Source organism: Pseudorasbora parva, chromosome 13 (assembly GCF_024679245.1).
Source record: "Pseudorasbora parva isolate DD20220531a chromosome 13, ASM2467924v1, whole genome shotgun sequence".
NCBI lineage: Eukaryota > Metazoa > Chordata > Actinopteri > Cypriniformes > Gobionidae > Pseudorasbora > Pseudorasbora parva.
The window spans coordinates 41,793,916-41,818,380 of record NC_090184.1 but is presented as its reverse complement, the minus strand read 5'-3'; the positions used below and the strand labels follow the sequence as shown (position 1 = coordinate 41,818,380).

The window sequence follows — 24,465 nt, the reverse complement described above, 5'->3', positions numbered from 1 at the left end:
CCAGAGCTCGCTTCAGAGGAGGCCGTCCCAGAGCCCGCTTCAGAGGAGGCCGTCCCAGAGCCCGCTTCAGAGGAGGCCGTCCCAGAGCCCGCTTCAGAGGAGGCCGTCCCAGAGCCCGCTTCAGAGGAGGCTGTCCAGAGCCCACCAGTCAAGCCCAGGAGGGCGCTCCCGAGTCAGTCCCTGAGCACGCCAGTCAAGCCCAGGAGGGCGCTCCCGAGTCAGTCCCTGAGCCCGCCAGTCAAGCCCAAGAGGGCGCTCCCGAGTCAGTCCCTGAGCCCGCCAGTCAAACCCAGGAGGGCGCTCCCGAGTCAGTCCCTGAGCCCGCCAGTCAAGCCCAGGAGGGCGCTCCCGAGTCAGTCCCTGAGCACGCCAGTCAAGCCCAGGAGGGCGCTCCCGAGTCAGTCCCTGAGCAGGCCAGTGCAGCCCAGGAGGGCGCTCCCGAGTCAGTCCCTGAGCAGGCCAGTGCAGCCCAGGAGGGCGCTCCCGAGTCAGTCCCTGAGCAGGCCAGTGCAGCCCAGGAGGGCGCTCCCGAGTCAGTCCCTGAGCAGGCCAGTGCAGCCCAGGAGGAGGCCCCAGTGTCAAGTCCAGTATCTTTCCCTGAAGTCATGTCCAGTCAGAGGTCCCCACCATTGAAGAGGCCCCATGTCTTTGGTCGGGTGTCTAATACCCCTCCCATTCCACCCTCCCTGTTTCCTGGTCCTTGTGGGTTCCCTAGGTCGGCACCCCCTTGGTCAGCCCCTAACCACTCCCCTAGATGATTTTCCTCCCCAGTTTTGCCTCCCATGTTTCCTGTCTGCCCTGGTACTCCTAGTTTTGTTCCCCGCCCACCCTCCCAAGTGTTACCGCCTTTGTTTCCCTTGCCTAGTTTGGACGCCAGGGGGCGTCCATTGGGGGGAGGGTACTGTCAGGGTTCTAACCTGGCAGCTCTGTCTGTTTTGTCTTTGTTTAATGTTTCTATGTTTGTGTTGTGTCTTAGTGCATGGATCTGTCTCTCTTTGTGTCTGTCATGTGTTCCTCTTGTCCTACCTCCTTGTTTGCTGCTACCACGCCCCCTTGTTTAGTCTGGTCTAGTCCTCGTTTCACTAATTGTGCTCACCTGTTCCTCATGTGCTCTGGTCCCTTTATATTGTGCTACCTTCCCTCATGTCTTTGCTGGTTCGTTGTGTATGTTTGTGAGCGTTTGCTTGTGCGTACATGTCTCTAGCTCCTTGTCTAGCCTAGTCTAGCCTTTTCTAGTTTTAGTGTCTCCTGTTTTTCTAGCTTTGAATTTATTTTCAGTTTTTTCTTTGTTCCTGAGTTTTTGAGTCTAGTGAAGTTTCTGTCTTTATTTTTGCTTGTTTTCTCCAGGTCTTATTTTGGTATTTTTCTTCTAGCCTTATTGTTTAGTTTTCTTGGTTCTGATAGCTTACCTTTTTATTTTTCCTGTTTTTTCCTGTTTTCCACTTTTATTTTCTCAGTTCAGTCTTTTTATAGAGATTGGTTTTGTTTTATTTTTCTTCGTTTTCTAGCTCCAGTTTTTATTTTAAGTTTTTGTTTAATTTAGTCATAGTTCTTAGTTTGTCTGTTTCTTGTTGTCTTGTCTAGAGTCTTGTCGTGTGTGTGTGTCCTGTGTTGTTTTCTGTCCAGTGTTTTTTCCCTGGCCGCTGTCTCCACTGCCTGTCAGCCAAGACTCCTGCTTCGGTGAGAACCTCAAGCCTCAGGTTCCTGCCTGGATTGGTCCAACCCCGCCCTGCCTGGTGTTGCCTCCCAAGCTGTCGTGAAGTTCATTGGCTGCCTGGACTGGTCTCAGTGGTCATCCTCCCCTGCCCGTCATCGTCGTGTCTTTCCCCTGCCCTGGTGTTTGGACTGTCACTCATCCACTACCCCATTGTGTCTGTTGATCTGTCTTGTTAATAAACTGTCCTTGTTCACTCTGCATCTGGGTCCTCCACTTCCTGATCCTTGACACATTCAAGTGAAAACTAGAACTGATGTCAATAGCTGCTTTTCCACTGTCGGGCCAGTTCAAGCCATGGCTTTACACAGGCTGGGCGGGGCTAATAGCCTATAGCACAGAGCCCAAAACCATACTGCGTTTCCACCGTTGGGGCAGAAGTTCAGCAGTGCTTTACTAAAACCCACCCGTAACACGCCTCTCTGGAACAACATCACCAAAACCCATCATTTCACTAACAAATGGAAGATTTATCAGAAAACGAATCAGAAAGAAATCACTGGAAACTAATGAGGCACCGCCCATGTGTTGGCATTTTTGTCATTTACTTTGATGAAGATTTAAAAATCAAGCATCAATAACAATAATAAGTGATACATTTTAAGAATCAATTAATTTGTGTTAAGACTGCACATTAGTCACACTGAAATAAAGTGGTATTTCCCTTTATTTCTCTAAAGAATGAGGACACATACTTATTCACTCTGTTTATTTGTAGTCATGGGACAGTTTGTTTACATCACATTTAGAAATAACGATCCTTTCTACAAATTTTCCACCAAAATACGCCCTGAGGAGCTTTAGCACTCTTTCCAGTGACAGTCCCAATACAGTTATATTATCAGTCAGAGAAACAGAGGAAGTTCCCGAAAAACTGGAGTTGCTTTGTTTTTATGACATATGCAGAGCTAAATATGGATATCAGACAGTCCGGTGTAATGAGACTAGACGCACTGACAGATGAAATAAATACCCGACTGTGATAGCCTATATGATTTGTCTGATTTCTTCAAAAGGACGTATTTACCATGTGTACTATCAAACTTTTTAGCGTGCATAGTCTTTTGCATCGACTTTGCACTGCATAAATATTTCTGACTTTTACATAGCCTGGATGCCAGCCGAACTTAGCCCCGCCCACAACATTTTTAGGTCGGGCAGTCCGGTCTGGCATTGCTCCATAGAGGAGTAATTATCCCCGAACAGAAACTGTTCGGACCAATGAAATCATCTTCATTTGGCTTTAGACGATGACGGACAGATGATGAACAGTAACGTAATCATGCATGTCATCAAAGGGGCTTGGATTATATTTGTTCAAATCTTAAACGGAGAGCTTGTTTGTATATGCATTCACCTTCACTATTTCTCTCTGAAATGATGATCATGTTGGTTAAGTACTCTGCGTATCCTTAAATTCTTTTATATTTTTACAACACCGGCAAAAATCGTTTATTTCAGCGCGCGTGTAGACAGGGTTGCCAAGTTTTTACAACAAAACCCGCCAACTACTAGCCCTAAACAATAGCTTCTCGGGGGTTCTCCAGAAAAAAAAAGGTGTTCGGGGGGTAAAATGTGTGTTATTTTGGCAAGGTTGCCTGCTAAAATTCGCACTCATGGGTCTATATATCACACAATAGTCGCTTCAACACGCGGACATAGAAAACAACCCGCGGAAAAAAAACGCGGACTTGGCAACACAGTGCAGTTGAGCTCTGTTGACGTCGCTTCATTGCTCTGATTGGTTGTAGGTCTATCCAATTGAGGTCTTTCCTGGTTCGGTTGAAACACCCCATAATCACAGCCCAATGGAGCATCAGACTCATATTCTGACTAGAATTGAGTATGACCACGTCAGGCTACCTTATACAGTGATCAGAATTCACATCGGATTATTTCAAACACTCGCTGCTGTCTAAAAGTGAGTTGAGCTAAAGTGATTTTAAAAGTCTTTAAAGGGTTACTTCAGCAATTTAGAATTAAGCTTTTTGTGAGTAGAAACCTGGCAGTATAATCAAATTAATTGTGGGTTCATTAGCCTATTATTCCTAATGAAAAACACAACAACAAAACATTATAATGACAAACTCACTTAAATAGGCGCTTCTACATTTCGCTTTGAAACCAGATCTTCCGCGATCATCTTAACTGAACGAACGAGAGTGAAGAGCTGACAGATTTTATTTGAAGTGTCTGTTCTCTAACTGAACTAAATGATTTTATTACTATAAAAATGAACAAAACGGTGGGGTGGTGTCGCGGTGGGCAAGTGATATAACCGGTAGGCATGGCTTGGGAATGGCCTAGTAGGGCAGCATAGAAAATGCATTCTGGGAGTTGTTGTCTTTCATCCATATGAGCCAAAAATACATTTTCTAGCTTCTCTCGCACTCTAGAAGGCACCAACTTAAAATTATTTAGAACATACTTTTTTAACAGTCGCAAATTAACTTCAAATTCAAATGTAGTACCTACTCACATAGTACGTGATTTCCGACGCAGCCCTGGTCTAAAATCAATAGTGCAAGTATTTTATGTGTAATATAAAGGGTCAGTTAGTAATTTGCACTACATGCATACACTCTGCTTATTAAACACACGGGGATGCGCAGCACACAAACATTTTTAAATATTAAAAATAAAAGGATTCCTCTTTAGAGAAGCATCCAATCTTTCGGCTTGTAAATTCGCCATGTAAATAGCGAATCCACCATGGCGTGAGCGAAATTGCCTTATAAAGGGAATTGGAGACGAGACTCTGATTGGTTTATTACACGTTACGCCCTAAACACACCTATGACTCAATAAGAGACTAGGTACAACCCTTTTGGACCATTTTTTCCCCCTGTTGTTAAACTAGCAAGTTTTGATAATAAGTTCACCTGTGCCATGCGCTCAGATCGTTAAAATATTTTAATCTTTAATTTATTTTATTAATAATATATATATATATATATATATATATATATATATATATATATATATATATATATATATATATATATATATATATATATATATATATAATATATTATTAATATTATATATCTATATATATTTTTTTTTTTACATTCTTCATTATATGGTTGTTTCAGTTATTGCAGAAGGAAGTGGGGAGTGATGTCACACTTAATCCAATAATCCCACACTTTTAATATATTCTTGAAACAGTCCTGCTGAAAAACTCTCTCCTCTTACTGGGTCAAACCCATCGGATCCCGGCGGAGACACGCGGCCCCTAACCAGCTCACTGCAGTTTAACCCCAATGTTCTTAATCCAGGGTCCCGCTCAATATCCACAACCCCCACAGGCCACCCTCCTTCCCTTTCCTCCCTCCAGCATCTGCACCAAACGCAGACACACACTCTACATAATTACAGGGCACTTGTTTGGGTGGGTCATTTATATGGGGATATTCGTTTTAACAACACAATGCCCCTCCCCCTTCAATAAATTCCAGAGCACGACCCCTCCTTCACGTGCACTGGGACAAACGGCCGCATTTACAACGCCAAGCACCTCTCCGGGAACGGGTAAAGCACACAAACAGCCTTGAAAGTTGTTTCAAGGGAGCTCTTGGTGAATTGCCGGGGAAATCAGCCTTTTGCAGGCCTTGTGTCGGCACCTTTTGGAGAAACAACAGCAGGAACTATCGTGGGCTATTGAGTGGATAAAGCCTGTGGATGTGGCCCCCAGAGTCTAAACAAGTGATTGTAAAACAGAGAACTGCGTCTAAAGAACCCAAAAGGCTCTCTTAACAATAGCAATAAACCTTTAAGACAGCTTTCAGTAACCCAGCAGCAAGCCTGTGAGATTCAGCTGCGTCTGAGAAGTTTTGGCAAAATGAAGCTTTTTGGGTAGGTGTCTAAACATATAAAATTCACCTAAATATCGTCAATGTCATTACCAACCAGATCTTTTTATTAAAATATCGATTTTAATTTATTTTATTTAATTTTATTCTTAAATAAAAAAAAATTTATTCTAAAATAAAATAAAATAAATTTTTGTTTAATATTTTTATTTAGTGATAATAATCTACAAAATACAATGGCCCTCATTTATCAAAGGTTGTGTACACCAAATTTCCAGCGTACACCCAAACCCACGGTGACTTTGAGATTTATCAATATGGACGTTGGCATACGGCACGCTCAAATCCTACGCCAGCTCAGGAGGCGGTGTACACACGTTTGCGAAAATGCGCAGAAAAACAATTCCTAACACCACAAAACGCACTGACAAAGATATGCTATATGACCCACTGTAAAAAACAACAACATTGCAATTATAAACTTGAAACAGTGTTTATTTTTGTGCAATGTAGACTTCAATGTTTAATTTGTGTGAGGCATAAAGCAGAGGCATATATTCCTCCAGTTGCGAGCCTGTGCGGCAGCTGCGCACGGACTGGGACTGAATAATTCAGACTGACAAAATAATCAAAATTACATTCTTCTTCTTTTAAATATTAATAAAAAAAAATAATTACAACATTCTTCTTCTAAATAACAATAATCGTCATTAATAATAAAAATCATAATAATATAATAAAAAGAATTACAAACTGTCATGCAATTATTAATGTGAATGAATGGTAGGCTACTCCACATCACATCATCACTATCGTACACCCCAATACATGTGCCATTATACGAAATTAAATGCTAATTGTTTCAAAACATGTGCTGTAAAATAATGCACTGATACACGTTATTTCTCATCCAAACAGCTTAAACTGCTGGAGTGCGCTTCTCAACCTCCACACTATTAACAGTACTCGTAATTTGGGTCCATATTTGTTTGTTTTTGTGGGTGCCTTTAATCCCACTCTTTAAACTCCCAAATAAAACAATTTCACTTTTTTTCCACTTCCCTGGTAATTGTCTTGATGGGCGCGTCTCAATCATCTCACTAGTTCAGTAGTCAGAGCACTGATCAAGGAGTCAGCCCATTGACTTATGTTCTAATCAGTGCCTTGACTAGTGGACTAGTGAGATGATTGAGGTGCGCCCGAACTCCACGTCGGAGAGAGGAGTGTTAGGATAATCTTACGCCAACATATACACCCGTTTCTACGCAAGATTGATAAATGAGGGCCAATGATACTAATACTATCACTGATAATAATAATAATTATAATTACTAATATTACTATTATTTGTAGTAGTAGTAGTAGTATATAGTCATATAGATATATCACTTGTGTTTAATAATAATAATAATAATAATAATAATAATAATAATAATAATAATAATAATAATAATAATAACACTTACATTAATAATTACAATATTATTATTATTAATAATAATTATTATCAATATTATTACTATTATAAGTAATATTATATAATAACACTGAGATATATTAAAAAATGCAATATTATAATGAATAATAATAATAATAATAATTGTATTATTATTAAATTGATAACGTTTTTGACCCCCTCAAAAAAACTTTTTGGTTGTGCAGCCCTGAAACCAACCTGAAGCTTTTTATTGCACTGTATTTTTTACCATCTTTATTAGAAAAATCGCTATTGTTTTCCTCCAAATCGTGCAGCCCTATTTGACATTAATATAATGAAATTATAAACATCATCACTGTGAGCTCCAAACACAAAGCACATAAAATCCAAACCCATCAAAGTCTAGCGGCAGTATCACTTCCTCCGTCCCCTCTGGGAGTCTCTCTCCGTCAGGATTAATGGAAAACTGATTTATGTTTAAGATGGCGCTTACCTTTGTAGTTCGGATGCACTCGTGGGGTGTAGCCGCCGAATTTGATGAGGATGGGGACGTTGTATCCCAGCCGGACCCACTCCACCACATGTAAGGGAAAGAGATTTGGAGTGGTGGCCCCTTCTGATGGAGGAGTCAGACTGCAGTCCAGCTCAGCAAACCCCCCGACCCTTCCCCGGACCACTGAGCTCAGAGAAGGACCTGTGGAACACAACCACACATATGACAACTCGGCAGAACTCACATTTACCCTGCTAGTCCAACTGATTTATGCTGGACGGTACTGGTTTAGTGCTATTTCAAACCATTCAGGCTGGTTAGGACAGTTCTATATTGATTTATGATGGTTATTAGTGATTTTTCTGGTTTAGAACCGGTCCAGATGGATTTTTATAGGTTACCCTTACAAAAAAGACGTTTATTCAAGTGTTCTATTAGTATACTTCTGTTAAACAAAAAATAAGATAGTATACTTTCAGTCTAGTTTTTATGTACTTCTCAGAAATATACTTAAAATTGCACACTTGACTTATATTGACAGAAAGGTCTAAGAATTGAACAGATTCCTTTGGAATAATAAGCCGCTTTGCATCAGGAAATCAGTCCTTCAGCTTCCCAAATCTGAAGGGGGTTTAGCGCTTCCAAATTTCCGATACTACTTTTAGGCATGTAACATTAATAAACTACTTTACTGGGTTGGCTTCAAAGGATCCGCCTCTAGCCCACCGTGGGTACAAATAGAGATATCCTCCTCTCACTCTATACTTTCTAATGTCTGCTCCCAGCTTCCCCTTGGGGCACGCAAAATGTCGAGCAATCCAATAGTTATCAATACTATTAAGATTTGGCTTCAATTCAGGAAACAATTCGGTTTACACAATGCCTCAATTCATATGCCAATCTCAAATAATCATTTATTCCACCCATCCCTCTCAGATAGCGTTCTCGATATTTGGGCAGCTAAGGGCCTTTCTACACTGAATGACCTGTATGAAAACAATTTGTTCTCCTCTTTTTCTTCCTTATCAGCTAAATTCAACCTTCCTAATAGCCATCTTTTTCGATTTTTCCAAGTGAGGCACTTCACTCAAAAGTTGTTTCCTCATTACCCCAACCGGCCACCCGAATCAGAACTTGACTTACTCCTCAGCCTTGATGCTGGTCAAAAACGGCTGATATCTACCATCTATGGTAGAGTAATCTCCCTAACCTTATTTTCGCTTGATTCCCTTAAGCAAACCTGGAAGCAGGACTTGGGCACTGACATTTCTGAGGACCAGTGGAAAAACATACTTGGTTTAGGTAATTCTTCATCTATTTGCGCCAGACATGCCCTAATACAATGTAAAGTGCTTCACAGAGCCCATTTCACTAATGGCAAGTTGGCTAAAATATTTCCTAACAGAACTGATGCCTGTAACCGATGCAGACAATCCCCAGCTGATCATCTTCACATGTTTTGGTCTTGCCCAATGCTAACGGACTACTGGTCAGATATTTTCAAAACTCTTTCACAGGCCCTAAATATTATCATTGCCCCTAATTCTCTGACTGTTCTATTTGGCCTTTCTCCTAGCCGGGATATACCGGTCGCAGCACACCACGTCATTGCCTTTACCACTTTGTTGGCCAGACGCACCATCCTCTTTAAATGGAAGCATGCCTCGCCTCCATCACACGATGGCTGGATAAGGGAGGTTTTACAATGCATCCACCTTGAAAAAATTAGGCACTCTCTCAAAGGATCACTGAGTTCCTTTTATAAAACGTGGAGCCCCATTCTGGCTGTTATTGAAGGCCTTACTGTGACATCAGAGCCGCTTGTTTAGACTTCCAAGTGGTGAGAGACTTTTTAATTTATTTTATTTTTTAATTAATTTATTTATTTATTTTTTATTATACTTTTTTCTGTTATCACTTTCTATTTTATCTCTTCCTGATGGACTTAGGGGAAAGGTGGGGTGGGTTGGGTTGGGAGGGAGGGGGGATTATGTTGTCGCTGACCTGTTCTGCTACCTTTCAAGCTTCATTTTATTTTTTCCGGACACCTTGTCTCTTTCTGCATCATTTGTAACACAATTTACATGTCTGCAAAAAATGTAATAAAAAAAAAAAAAAAGAAAGGTAAAAAAAAAAAAAAAAAAAAAAGAGAGAAAAAAAGAAAGAAAGGTCTAAGTATATTTGGCCTATGCTTGAACTCAATCTTTTGATCTGAGATATACTCAAGTTTAATTAAGTTTTTATACTTGGTTTGTAATTGTTTACTCTTTTGATCGAGTAGCCTATACTTTAAATATAAATGTAAATTTAATAACCGTTTTACATACGGTCTTATGAAATTTATATTATTTGAAAATATTGATTATTGATAGAAAACATACATGATCCTAATCCTGTGTAGACTAGTCCACTGGTAGGCATACAATTTACTACTAATCTACTTTACTCGTTTCTCGCCATTGAATGAAATTTTACAGCTATCCATGTTTTCACTGTTATACGGTAGGGACTAGGGAGCACAGTGTTGATTAAAAAAGCATGAAGCTAGAATAAAACGTTTTTAAATTAGGTAAAGTACAGTTAAAGGTATATTTAAAGTATAAAAATCTACCAGTATACTTATAAGTTCACTTGTAGTACAGATGCAGTACAAATGAGAAACCTAGCTGTGCACTTAAAGTTTACTACTGTTACACTTATAGTACACTTAAACATATTCTTTTATAAACTAAAAGTGGGCTAATTAAGTCCCAAGCAGTTTTGAACATTGCTTAAACAGTACTTGAACAAAGTATATTTCTTTTTTTGTAAGGTTAATGATTGTTTAACTAATTCTGCTGGTTAACAATGGTTTTGGGGTGGTTCGGATGGATTTATTATGATTTAAAGTTCGTCCAGATGGATTTATTCTGGTTTAGAGCTGGTCCAGAGGGATTTATTCTGGTTTAGAGCTAGTCCAGATGGATTTTTGCTGGTTTATACTGGTCTAAAATAATTTATGCTGGGTAGAGGTAGATTTGAGCTGGTCCAAACTGGCTTATACTGTTTCAGAGCTGGTCCAGATGGATTTCTGCTGGTAAGTGTTGGTCTAGACTGAGATATGCTGGTTAACAGTGGTTTTGAGCTGGCCCAGACTGATTTATTCTGGTTAAGAGCTGGTCCAGTTGGTTTCTTCCACTTAAGAATGGTCTAGACTGATTTATGCTGGTTAGAGGTGGCTTAGAACTGGCCCAGATGGATTTTTGCTGGTTAGCGCTGGACTAGACTGATTTATTCTGGTTAAAAACTGGTCCAGATGGATTTTTGCTGGCTAGTGCTGGTCTAGACTGATCAACTCTGGTTGGGAACTGGTTCAGTTGGATTCTTATGCTCAAGACTGGTCTCGACTGATTTATGCTGGTAAGAGATGGTTTTGAGCTGGTCCAGACTGATTTACTCTAGTTAAGAGCTGGTCCAGATGGATTTCTGATGGTTAGTGCTGGTCTAGAATATTTTATATTGCTAGTTGATAGAGGTTTTGAGCTAGTCCAGATGGATTTATGCTGGTTGATGCTGGTCTAGAATAATTTATGGTGGTTGGCGGTAGATTTAAGCTGGTAAAGCTGGTTATGTTGCCCATTATATTTGCCTTTTCAGCAGGGTGAGAATAAAGCTCAAGCAAGGCACTTATTTCGAAGAGTAATGCAATTCAGAAACACAATTAAACATGTGACCTTCCAATGCATTTTAAGATAAATGAATTTAGTGCTTCTTAAGATAGTCAGATCACATCACATCACAAGGAACAAACAACAAACACATTGCATTTGTCGCCTGACATGTGTTTTCTGTTAGTGCTCAGAGTGCATATATCAAACCCACCGGGTGGAAAACACCAATGTTTGTCATTGGAGGCAAGTACTGCCTTTACAGTATGTACTCAATGATAAAACCAGCAGTTCTGATGTCCTGGAGAAAGCAAGTAGACAGGAACAAGAGACAAAAGGAGAATGTAAGATGGAAAATGAGAGCGTGACTGAGAAAAACAAGACACAAAAGAGAAATAGGAGGGTGATGTCACAAAAACACACACTAAAGCGGGGCGAATGCAAATCCAGATTAAGGGGGGTGGGGTGCAGGGGAGATGACATGCATGTAAATTAACATACAGCATGTTAATATGAAGAACGTCTGTGACACTTTCTCCCAGTGGGACAGACAAAAGAAAGCCTCATTAGGGTAAAACTCACAGGAGATGAGGAGAAGGGAAAATCAAAACAAAATCTAGGTTTATTAAATTACATTAAAATATAGATGTATAAAAAAAATATACCTTACAGTAATAAAAAGCATCCTACATTAAGCTTAAGTATAACAAATATTAACATAATGCTTAATTTAGACATATATTAATATTAACATAATGCATAATAAGACATATAGACAAATATTAACATTATGCATAAAAAACAACACATACATAAATAGTTTAGTTTTTCCAAAAAACATTTTTTTTTTATTATGTTGATGAGAATTCGGAGGGAAGATGATGTCACAATGCAAAAAAAATTAAAAAGGGCCTAAGAAGATATGTAATTTTCTTAGGGGTGAAATGTGGCCTGGACGTTTTTGTGAGATTCCCCAATTTACACACTAGACTGTGAGAGGTGTGTGTGTGTGTGTGTGTGTGTGTGTGTGTGTGTGTGTGTGTGTGTGTGTGTGTGTGTGTGTGTGTGTGTATGTGTGTGTGTATACGGACTCAAATTCACAAGATGCAAATGCATATGGGCAGTTTTGCACCCCAGTCACCCTCCCTTATGCCAGAGCTGCTCCATGCACCTCGTCTCGCCTGCGATTAGCGGTAATCTCCCAAAGATGACGCTCTCTGAAAGAACCACAACCTCCCCGCCCTGCCTCTGTCCCGAGAGCCCCTGGGGCGCACACATGGCCAGCCACCCCTAAGACTCCCACACCCCGTGCCTTGAGAGAAGGGAAATCTAAATCCCAGATTGATCTAAATCCGGATTTGGAGATTTCATTTTTTTTACAGGGAGGATTTGATCTCTGTTCCCCCCGAATGTTTGGGGTGTTTGCTCCTAAATACCAGCTCAAAGACCACAAACGCTCTCGCTGGCCACGGGACAAGTTGTGTGCCATAAGGAACATAGAGGGTTGTCTGTTCGCTAACAAATGGGAATTAACCCATCCACCAAACGTGTTCTGTGAGTAAACAGGCTGAACTAAATCCCTGGTGTTCTGGGATATTGTGGTCATGTCTACCAACACCAGCAGAGGAATCATGGAGAGAGAAAAAACAGACACAAATGGACGGATAACAGACGTGTGGATGAGGATGGAGAAAGCTTGGAAAAAAGAGGCAAAAGAACAACATTCATTTTCAGTGGAGCAGCGACTGTAAATTTAATCCTGAACATTCATTGTATAAGCATTCATTTCACGCATCATAAAATTGGGTATTTTCTTCACACAAGAGTTGTGGACTACAATTATGGTGTCTTTTGTCATTTTGGAGCTTGGTTTTCATGTTTAATTGACTTGTTTTTTCTTTTATGAAAATGTGAGTGCATGACGAGATACATAATGCAATACTAAGGGCTACATGAGCAACACTAATGTTTGTTTTACTGTAAATTTAACACTCACTAGAATAATTGGCTAATACAATCTAACTTTTTTTTTTTTTTTAGGAAATCACTATTTAAGAATGATAATCTGCCCTAAAAGTTATTTGAATTTATTACATAAAATATTGAAGCAAGTGTAATATAAAGAAAGACATTATTTAACTCTTAAATGTTGAAGAGATGCAGCATTTGAGACATGCACATACAGACGCTTGTTCTAATGTAATGACATTTACACATTTAAGTGAATAAAGTGTCCAAATAATGTGATTTTGGGCTGAGTGCAGCAGGACAGGAGGAGGCAGATGTACTTACGCAGTATAAAGAGGGCGGCCGCGACGGAGACATTCAGAAGCCAGAGTTTCTTCTGTACCATGGTAAACTCTCACATACCATCACACATACCCCACCTGAAACACACACACACAGATGGAAGTCAGTCCTGAGAACTCTCTGTGAGCTCTCCATAGAGATAAGACACCATGAGGAATATTTTTCCGTTTAGAGGGTTATGTTCTTTGCACGATTATCCACTATTACACACATCTCACGTTATTATTTAAAGGTCCTGTTCTTCTCGATTCCATCTTTCAAACTTTAGTTAGTGTAATGTTGCTGTTAGAGCATAAATAATACCTGTAAAATTATAAAGCTCAAAGTTCAATGCCAAGCGAGATATTTTATTTAACAGAAGTTCCCTTTCAAAGCCTACAGCGAACGGCCGGTTTGGACTACACCCCTGCGCTTCCTTCAGTAATGACGTCACTAGAACCGTTTGTTGACTAACCCTCCGCCCACAAGAGCACGCAGAATAGGGGGCGTGGTCTCGTTGCTCTCCCACGCGGAGAAGAGCGCGCATTCAGCGCTTGCATCTCCCCGTTATGGTAAGAGGCGGGACCTTTCCGGGCATAGTGCGCTAAGCTGCTGTCCAATCACAACACGGGAAGCGCTGGCCCAATCAGAACTCGTTACGTGTTTCTGAAGGAGGGACTTCATAGAACAAGGAAACCATCAGGCCGTTTTTAGGACAGAGAAAACAGCGCTGTACAGATAAGTCAATTGTGTGAAAAATACAGTTTTTTTACACGCGAAACATGAACTCATGTTATATTGCACACTGTAAACATAATCAAAGCTTCGAAAACACATGAAAAACGGGACATTTAAAGACCCCCTGTAATTGTATCCCTTAAAACTCATCTTTGATTACCAAAATGACATATTTATAAAAATTTCCATTACATTTTTTTCTTCATGCCTGAATAGCCTGAATAACTCTACATTCTTGTTTCATTTAGTATATGCGACTCATGAATATGCAAATTAGCCCCGCCTCCACTCACTCACACCAGCTCAGAGATCCACTCACTCAACTTTACTGTAGAAAACGCTGCACGATGGAATCGTTCTTTAAAACAACAATAACAACAAAAAAACAATAAACTTGGAAAGAGTTCAAATAGTTTGATAATAAAGTATAGCCTATCTGAGAATAGAGACTATTCAGATTTGGCTATTTGAAACTATAGTTTAAATTAATCGCTTTTCTTTGCATGACACATTGAAATCACAGAATAGCTCTTTTGGCATTATCATGAACATTGTATAAGCATTAATTCATGTGTCATAAATTTGGGTCTATTCCTCACATAAGAAGAGATGTTGAATACAAGTATGTTGTTTTTTTGTGCCATTTTGGAGCTTAGTTTTCATATTTAGGTGATGTGTTTTTTATGAAAATGTGAGTGCAGGATGAGTTACATGGCATAATGCAATACTAAGAGCTGCATGTGCAATACTATAGTTCGTTTTCAATGTTTTGTAAAAACCCTTTTAACTACTTTATCTACAAAGACTCAAAACGTTTCCTCTAAGCACAGGCAGCCATCATGAAATCTCCTTGTTGTCTCGAACATCACCAGACAGTGACCCAGAAAGCAAACACACCCTGTGGCTTACAATAATCAACTCTCCACTCCATTCAATATTTTTCTCCAGCATTGTGAAGGAGTTTCCTTGCAAAGTGCCTGGAAATGAAAGTCGAGGTTGGTTTAATACAGCGCTGGCAAACATCCACTTGTATGATTGAGCACCTGAGAGCAGCGAAATCTCCCTAACCCGTCTCCCACGTCGACCATTCAAAGCCACTAATGCCAGCTTATTACTTTAAGTTAATTAAAGCCAAAGTTGGAGGGGGAGGCTATTTTAAGAAGACATGGGCAATGGTGAAAATCATGCTTGGTTTTGTGTTTCTGAACACATTTATCTAAGAGAATGCAACAAAATGTTGAGGTACACATAAGGTAACAGATTTGGTGGTTACCTTCTGTCTGGTTCAAGCAAACGTCAAACTCGTCAAATTTCGTGAGGGGAATTCAAATCTCTCATCGCCATTTTTTCCAACCCAAATCATAAGACAGATTTCCACAATGCAGTGGAAAGTTATTGGCTGAACAGTCTCAGAACAACCGCAGGTATGAAATAAACCACACACTAATGCCGTTTCCACATCAATATCCTCCAATTGGAAATTTAAGAGTGTGAAAATACTTCTGGCGTCTAGAAAAATATCCTTTTCACAAGGGAAAGTGTATATTGTGTTACTGTTAAAATATTTCTCTCCTATCCCATTAGAACAAGTAGCACAAATAGTGCAGGATTGTTCGACTCATTAACCCCAAATATGAGCAACAGCAAATGTAATGCTTTACTGATCAACAAATGTAGGAGAATATTGTATAAGGGAAATCATACTGTATATCAACTGTTCTGTTTGAAGGTGACTAACTAAATAAGTTTTGTTCATTTATGGCTTTGTTAAAATCATGCAAACACATGTGCAGAGATCCAAAAGTCGCAATCCCATGGCTACGATCATGTCAATCAAGCCTCTGTCCTGGAGTCAGCGGTTCATTTGCCTGTATAAAAGGCTCAAACAGGGTTCAGGCCACATGAACTGATCTTGAAACCGGCCTTAAGAGGTGCCAGATGAGGGCAGGGCATTGTGTCCCTCCGCGTGGAGTCTCTTACAGTCAAGCTGTTGAACAAGGCCTCCTTGTGAAAGTGTCTTTCAGAGAGAGGAGTGCAAGCAGTGAAAGACAGACAGAAAGCAAAGCCTGAGAGTCAGAAAGAGACTTTCTGCCCCACAAGACTTCAGGTGTGTCTAAAAGATTTAAACTTTGCAACTAAAGTCAAGAACTTGTGCTCTGTGGTGAGGATGAAACCACAGGATTGGGAGATATAAATGTAGGAATCCAATATCGGTGGACCATTTACGTGAACATTCAACACTCAAAGTCTACGGCCCTGCTTTGTGGCACAAAAAAAAAGAGATACACTACTGTTCAAAAGTGTGGGGATAGTAGGATTTCTTTTGAAAGACATTCAACATTCAAGACATTTTGAAAGAGATATTACATTATACTGATCAGAAGTGACCATAAAGACATTTATGTTACAAATGATTCTATTTAAAATAAATGCTTATCTTTTGAACTTCTCAATTCATCAAAAAATCCTGTTTTCAACATTAATAATAATCAGAAATGTGTCCTGAGCAGCTACCCATCATATGAGAATGATTTCTGAAGGATCATGTGACAATGAAGACTTGAGTAATGGTGCTGAATAAATTTGACTTTACAAAATGATAAAATAGAAAATATATTTCTGATTTAATAAATGCAGCCTTGTTAAGTTTTTTTCTCTCTCAAAAAAAAACAAAAACAAAAACATACCAACCCAAAGAGAAGGCATTTTCAGCATCATTACTCCAGTCTTTAGCTATTTTTCCATCCACCTATTTGTATGCACATTTTAGGATATTGCATGAAAGTTGGATAGAAATGTCAAAATGTGCATAACTTCTAAAAATCCACATGACGCATGCATATGCTCAATTGAGTCGGATAAACATTTTATCTTATAAGAAAACATGTATAAACTAAAATGGAAATACATTTACCACATAAATTCCTTGATGCACATAAAAGACATATGACTTAGCGATGGGGCGGTGTAACTGGACTAACCAGTGGACTGATCTCGTGGCACAGCATCTGAAATACCGGTTTGGTTGTTATAAAATGCCCAAGTTAAGTCTGTGTGGTGCAAGTCATTTATTATATACAAAAAATATTATATACAGTGCAGCAACTACTGCAGAAACTTCAATTTTTCATGTGAGAAAAATTATTTCATTTCTTGATATTTATCACCATTTTATCAGGAAGTAACAATTTTGTTTTCTTCGGCTCACTGGATGGAAACGGTGCTTTATGTGCAAATGTTTTATGCAATATTCCAATTTTACCCATAAGTTAAATATGCAATGTTGGATGTAAGCATAGCTAGTGTCACATGAACCTTCAGAAATCATTTTAATGCTCAAGAAACATTACTTACCATTATCAAAGTTGCTTAATATTTAGTGCATCTTTGGAAAGAATCACAACAAGAAAATCTCACTCAGGCCGCTCAGGCTCAAACAAACATGTATTTTGTTTTATGCTTGCTATTGAATATGGTAAATAAGTAGGTCTAAGGCAGTTCAACTAAACCTTATACATAACGGCAGAGTAAACAGCACAGTTAAAGGGTCAGTTCACCCAAAAATGAAAATTGCATGCTTTATTTGCCCTCAAGCCAGCCTAGGTGTATATGACTTTCTTCTTTCAGCCAAACACAATCAGAGTTATATTTAAAAAAATATCCTGGCTCTTCCAAGCTTTATAATGGGAGTGAAATGGTTTTTGAAGTCCAGAAAAAGCACACCCATCCACCATAAAAGTAATCCATATGGCTCCAGGGGTTAATAAAGGCCTTCTGAAGTGAAGCCATTTTTGTAAGAATAAATATCCATATTTATCCGGTAAGGCCATCCTTAAAAATATTTTGGTTTGCAGTAACAGTACATTTTTTTAAAAAAAGGGTCGGTAGGTAGGTCTATATATTTTTTTTTCAAATTTTAATACAAAAAAAAAAGTACATTTTTGGTGATGGTGATTACGTAGGTATGAATTTAAACAAATTGGCATATCGTGACATCACTGACTGGGTCTTCAAGCCGTGCCTTCGGGCGCATAGGCTAATTGCAGGCTATATAGACCACAAACAAATTGAAATATTTGTCAAAAACATGTTTATTGCATAAATTTCAGGTGCATTCTTTAAGAAAAGGGTCCAACCACCAGCTAGCTGTCATTGACTCAAAGCTGTCAACCCTCCCTTTTTTTCCGGGTTTCTCCGGTATTTTAGCTCTTTTCCCGCTGTCTTCCCGTTTTAGTATTTTCCCGTGATATGTTTCTTATTTTTACGCTCGATTGTGTTAACTCAGAGCACGCAACTATCTGTGTCTCTGAAGTGGCTTGCACTTCTTGCCAGACCAACGCATCTGGTGATATAGACTAGTGCATTTGAATATTAAAAAGCAAAAAGTTGTTTTTATGAATTCAATTAATTAAGTAGCTATAACCAGCTATTCAATCAAGAGCAGTGAGTGAGTCCTTATCTTTTGTTTGACAGACAGCAGTAAAGGCTACTGCCCCTTTAAGACCTAATACAGAGATATGCATCGTCTTTCTCAACTGTATAAAGTTCTCTTAAGGCATATACAGACTGTCTGATGGATACTCATCAAGATCGACATGTTGACATACTTTTTGTGTGAGTTTATCCGTTCAAACGCAAGACTTGAAAGAACTCAATATTTGCGCGCTGCGAGACGTGCGCGCGCTGCGCAGAGACAGATCTTCTCTTACTGCAGAGGGTTCTCATTCGCGTCTTCTGGCGAATATACTGAGTGATGATGGCGAAAATGACTGGTCATACGGCAGCACTCGCATGCATTGAACACAGTTTACAAAGATAGACCGTTTTGCCCACGTTTTCTTTTATTATCGCTGTTGTAGTGCACGTGTATCCATCGACAGAACCATACATAAAGCATTATTTTTCAAGTTACAACTAGTGCCGCCGCTCCCACCACGCGCTGGGGTCGAGCAGAACACCCGCTACCCATAGCAACGCGTTATGACAACGACATTTCAGACTGACAGAGACAAGATAAACGGCTTTTCCGCCATTTGTTACTGTTTTGTACACGTTGTTATAATAAAACGTTGTTTTATTCGCCACAATATAGTAATGATAAATGTTGAGAGGGGCACTTTTGATTCATTTTCAAAAAGGGCAGGGGCTTAAAGCCCTCCTCTGCAGTGCACTTGCCTGGTGTGTGTAACGTGTCCATGGTCCTGACTCCTGTCACACAATGCGGCGAAATCTCCGACAGGGCTTTAACAGTCTGACGTTACAGTGAATGAGAGTATGAGCCGAAACGAACGCACGTGCAGGCCATAGTGTGACATCCGTTAACCATAGTGTAAACATAGATGACGTCACGGGTTTTTCTATAAACGAAAGAACGTAGCCTTCGTTTGTATGGCCCAGGCAATTTATACATTTATAATACTCTAAAATATAATTCATATTATTTTATTACTGTTGTATTAGTTGTTTGAAAAGTAAAAAAAGAAATTGGTCGGTCTTAAAGCCCATTTACAACCGGCAAGTCGGTCGGACTAAAAGGGGAAAAAAATAAAAAATTGAGTCGGCCCTAAATTGACAGGGTCGGTCGGGTTACGGCAAACAAGAATATTTTTAAGGATGGCCTAACGGCCGTACGTGTGTTAAGTTCCGGCGGAAGAGTGACCTCTGAAAGGTTCAGACTTCTAATTCATGACCGGTGTTTTGTTTTGCTCTATTCTCTGATGTCACTTTTCCGTTGGCGCTCCAGAAGCCACTGATTATAGTTTATAAAGTTATAAATATGGATATTTTTCTTTCAAAATTCTCACATATCACTTCCGAAGGCCTTTATTAATTCCCTGGAGTCGTGTGGATTATTTTCAAAATCTAAGTTACCATTCACTCTCATGACAAAGCTCGTAAGAGCCAGGATTTTTTTTTTTTTTTTTAATAACTCTGATCGTGTTTGGCTTAAAAAAGAAAGTCATGTACACCTAGGATGGCTTGAGGGCGAGTAAATGATGGGGTCATTTTAATTTTGGGATGAGCCTTCTGTGATTTATTAAAGAAATCCATTACAAACAGGGGATGCTCACATGCTCTGCCTGATACACTCTACTCTCACTACCATTTTCAAACCTATGACCTTCCCTCAAAACAAGCCTTTACAACATCTTCAAGAGGAGGAGTACATGAACCAGATGCTTAAGACAGTCCTAGGGCATGATGGGACATGCTCTTCAAACCTTCTGATCTTTGATATTGGCCTTGACTGGCAAGGCTGCTTAGTCCACAACTATCCAACTTAGGCACACTATCCAAAGCGAGAACAATCACATTGCCACTTGCTGTTTCGTGCTAAACTAGTTAAGACATGTCCCATCTGTTATTGACCCAAGTGTGTCCACTTGGACCAGCTTTAGCAGATAACAGACAATCTCATTCTAGTTGGCAACCTCTGGCGTTTCAGGCTGATCTGCTTTGGTAGTTCATAGCCTCAATTGACTAACTAAATTAGGTAACATGCCAGTGACAGAGGTACTGGAGACATTATATTACATTATAATCTCCATTATATGAGTCTGACTATAAAAACAAACATTCTACCAATGCAAATATACCACTAATGATACATTTTACACACTGGTAAATGCCCTGTTCAAGTTTTACAAGATCAAGACTGTCATGTCTTCAATTAACTTAAGAGTAACAGAGTACGTGTAATACTCCAGATAAAGCTGTTTGCTGGGCCAATTGCCATTTTGATCGCATTAGGAGCAATGTGCTCGAGTTATCCTCACCACAGGCTGCCGCTGCACGTCACCCAAGTTGGGTGTATATTTCTGAAGTGATGCCCTGAACACGTTTCAGAGTATTAAAAGGTGAACTGTGATCATAAAAAGGAAGTTTGAACCAACTTAATCTGGGATTCAAAGTCAAATGTGAGGATAACACCTGTTCAGTGTTTACTGTCCAAACAAATGCATTAAACACGCATGCCACAACTACTAAAGTTTTAATAGAGTCAATAAAAACTAATAAAGTATAGCCACTGTCCTCTCAATTGCACACATTTTACGTTTAATAAGTTATCACTTCATGCACAAAAAACTTATTACAACCATTGTTAAAATAAATACAGAAATACATGATTTTATAATAGTATATATTATATATATATATATATATATATATATATATATATATATATACACACACTACTATAAAATTACTATTATAAACTATTATACAATTACAATTTCTGTATATAAATAAATAATAGCCTGATATTTATACACAAATTAAAATAAATAAAATTAATTTTTTTTTTAAAAAAAGTACAGGCGGCAGTGGCTCAGTGGTTCATGTAGATTGTCTACAAACCGAAAGGTTGGTGGTTCGATCCCCGGTTCCACCTGACCAAGTGTCGAAGTGTCCATGAGCAAGACACCTAACCCCAGCATGCTCCCGATGAGCTGGATGGCGCCTTGCATGGCTGACATCGCCGTCGGTGTATGAATGGGTGAATGTGAGGCAAACATGTAAAGCGCTTTGGATAAAGGCGCTATATAAATGCAGTCCATTTACCAGTCCATTTAATTTAAAAAATGGCAAAAGTACAAAAGTTATTACAAAAATAATATGAAGAAATATGCAATCCCAACTTGTCAAATTAATAACTGCATATTAAAAACTTTTTCTGAAAGCTTCTGCAACGTCCGTTCCAATAGCATAGCATGCAAACATACAAAAATGTTGTTTTATGAAAGCAGCTCGTGTGTGTCTGATACAGGCAGATGAAAGGTAAAGCACTGTACATCTGCTCTTTAACAGCGTGTCGCAGAGACAGCCTGATTAGCAGCTGTATTACGCTGTAGCTAATCCTGGATGATCCAGCCTGCCATAGGCCGAAAGCACAGGCCAAGCAAGATGACCCTGGTCAGAGGAAGGACAATAAGCCACCAATCTTCCTGTGGCATTACGGTGGCATTTCTAGATACTAACGGGGGAAATATCATGCTAATAATATAGAATCTGTGCCAGTGCATTTAACAATTAAACATATTTTTATGTCATAAAATCAAGTTTGGTGCAGGAGGGACCCTGGTGTAGGGTTGTTTTTCAGGGGTTGGGGTTGGCCCCTTAGTTCCAGTGAAAGGAACTGTTAATGCTCTAGCATACCAAGACATTTTGGACAATTTCATGCTCCCACCTTTGTGGGAACAGGTTGGGGATGGCCCCTTCCTGTTCTAACATGACTGCACACCAGTGCACAAAGCAAGGTCCTGACCTCAACCCGATAGAACAGCTTTGGGATGAATTAGAGCGGAGACTGCGAGCCAGGCCTTCTCGTCCAACAGCAGTGCCTGACCTCACAGATGCGCTTCTAGAAGAATGGTCAAAAATCACCATAAACACACTCCTAAATCTTGTGGAAAGCCTTACTGAGAGAGTTGAAGCTGTTATAGCTGCAAAGGGTGGGCCGACTCCACATTAAACCCTACGGATTAAGAATGGGCAACTTTTGGCAAAATAGTGTATGTATATCAACACTTACTGTATTAGTCATCACCTGGAGGACAATAAAACAGCCAAAATAACTCCCAGACTAACATGGCTTAGGTCAGTAAGAAACTACCATCTAACAACTGTAAAAAAACTAGATTAGAAATGCACACAAAAAACCTTAGTATCACCATAACATAGCCCAGGCAGCCATCTGCAACGTTTCATTTATTAGCAGTGCTATTTTATTATTATTTATACACTATTATAGCATTCATTATATTTAGAATTCTTTTATTTGTATATTTTTGGTTTACATTTTCATTTTGTGCCTACATAATTTTTATCTCAATTGTATTATTTTTGTTTAGCTTTATTTTTATGTCAGCATTTTATTAATTTAGGTACTTCAATTCATATTTAGCAGGCATAGTTGCCAACAATTATGCAACATATCTCATTTGAAGTTTTTCATGTAATATTTATATTTTATTTTATTTTATTTCAGCTTCATTTTAATGAATGAAAATGATTTTAAATATTTTAAGTTTTAATTTACAATAACAACACTGATGGTAAACCCCACACACAAAACATGCATCTAACAAAAATCACTATTAATTAAAAATACATTTTTACTTCCTTAGGCTACAATATCAAGCTACATTGAGATTGAAATATAATTGTGTACCTGGAAAAGCACCAATTTCCTGTCTAGGTAACCAGGTAAACGGTTAATAAGGGCTCATTAGATCTTTTTCTCATTTCTAACACCTTTCTCATATTAGGAGCCCTCGGGGAAGGGTTATCCTGATCTGTACCTGCTGCTGAGACACTCATATTCCACAGCAGAAGTATGTATGCTAACGAAAACCAGACTGAACAGAAATAATGATGTTGACATGTGCAGACCAGCCTGTGGAAGTGAAGCACAACATCTGGGTTTGCAGGAAATCCTAAGTAGCATCTTGGCATGTACCAGGTGCACAATAAGTCAGGAAATATAACTTGATAACATGATGTGTCTATTAAACACCAGTGGAGCCCTGCTGCCAAATACAGCTCAAGTGGTTTTTGATTTCATTTCTCCAGTGCAAAAATGCAGTGAAACTACCACCACCCAGGTAGATCTGTGAGGGAAAAAAAACCAAACCCGGTCTTGTGACATTCCCATGCATGAACAAGGCATGATCTCTCTTGTGTATTACCACACAATACTTCCATTTAGCGTATTATTAATGAACATAATCTCCTTCCAAGCTATTCTTTTGCTTTTAATTCCAAAAGGTTTTAATCTGGTTTGGTGCTAAAAGAAAAGTTGACGAAGGGTCAATTATAGCGTGCATTATAACTTTATAAAACACTACTGATGAAAATAGAGGAAAAACACTACTACAAAATCTAAGAATGGATTTATTCAGAATGAAATGTACTAAAATGAATGATTATGATAAACATAAAGATTGAATTATATTAAATCTAGAGTCCTATGAAATCGGTTTTATTCGTTCTCCATTTTTTTCAACTCTATTTTAATGGTTAAGCTAAACTTTAGTAATCAAAAAGCATTTCTAATTAATTGAAATTATGAAACATACAATTTAGAAACAATTTATTAAAAATGTAAAAAAAAAAAAAAAAAAACATGTTTTGGGTCCTATGAAATAATTTTTTTATTTCTCAAATTCCTTTCCATTTTTTTTGTTACCAAATTCTGTTTGCAATGCTTCATGGGATTGTAGTTCTTTCCCTCATTTTAGGGTTAGTTCACCCAAAAATTTAAATTCTGTTATTAATTCCGCACCCTCATGTCGTTCGACACCTTTGTAGAGCACAAATCCGATGATAAC

The 24,465-nt window shown here is 38.9% G+C and overlaps 1 protein-coding gene across 1 annotated transcript in view; it reads right to left on the bottom strand.

Moving 5' to 3' along the window:
• igsf9b (immunoglobulin superfamily, member 9b) overlaps positions 1-24,465 on the bottom strand; it is a 60,942-nt gene that overhangs the window by 32,777 nt on the left and 3,700 nt on the right. The window contains exons 2-3 of the mRNA XM_067414441.1: positions 13,400-13,494; positions 7,461-7,661 (exon numbers count right to left, since the gene is read on the bottom strand). Of these exons, the coding sequence (XP_067270542.1) occupies positions 7,461-7,661; positions 13,400-13,460 (262 nt within the window). The 5' untranslated portion in view covers positions 13,461-13,494. The remainder of the gene's footprint in view (positions 1-7,460; positions 7,662-13,399; positions 13,495-24,465) is intronic.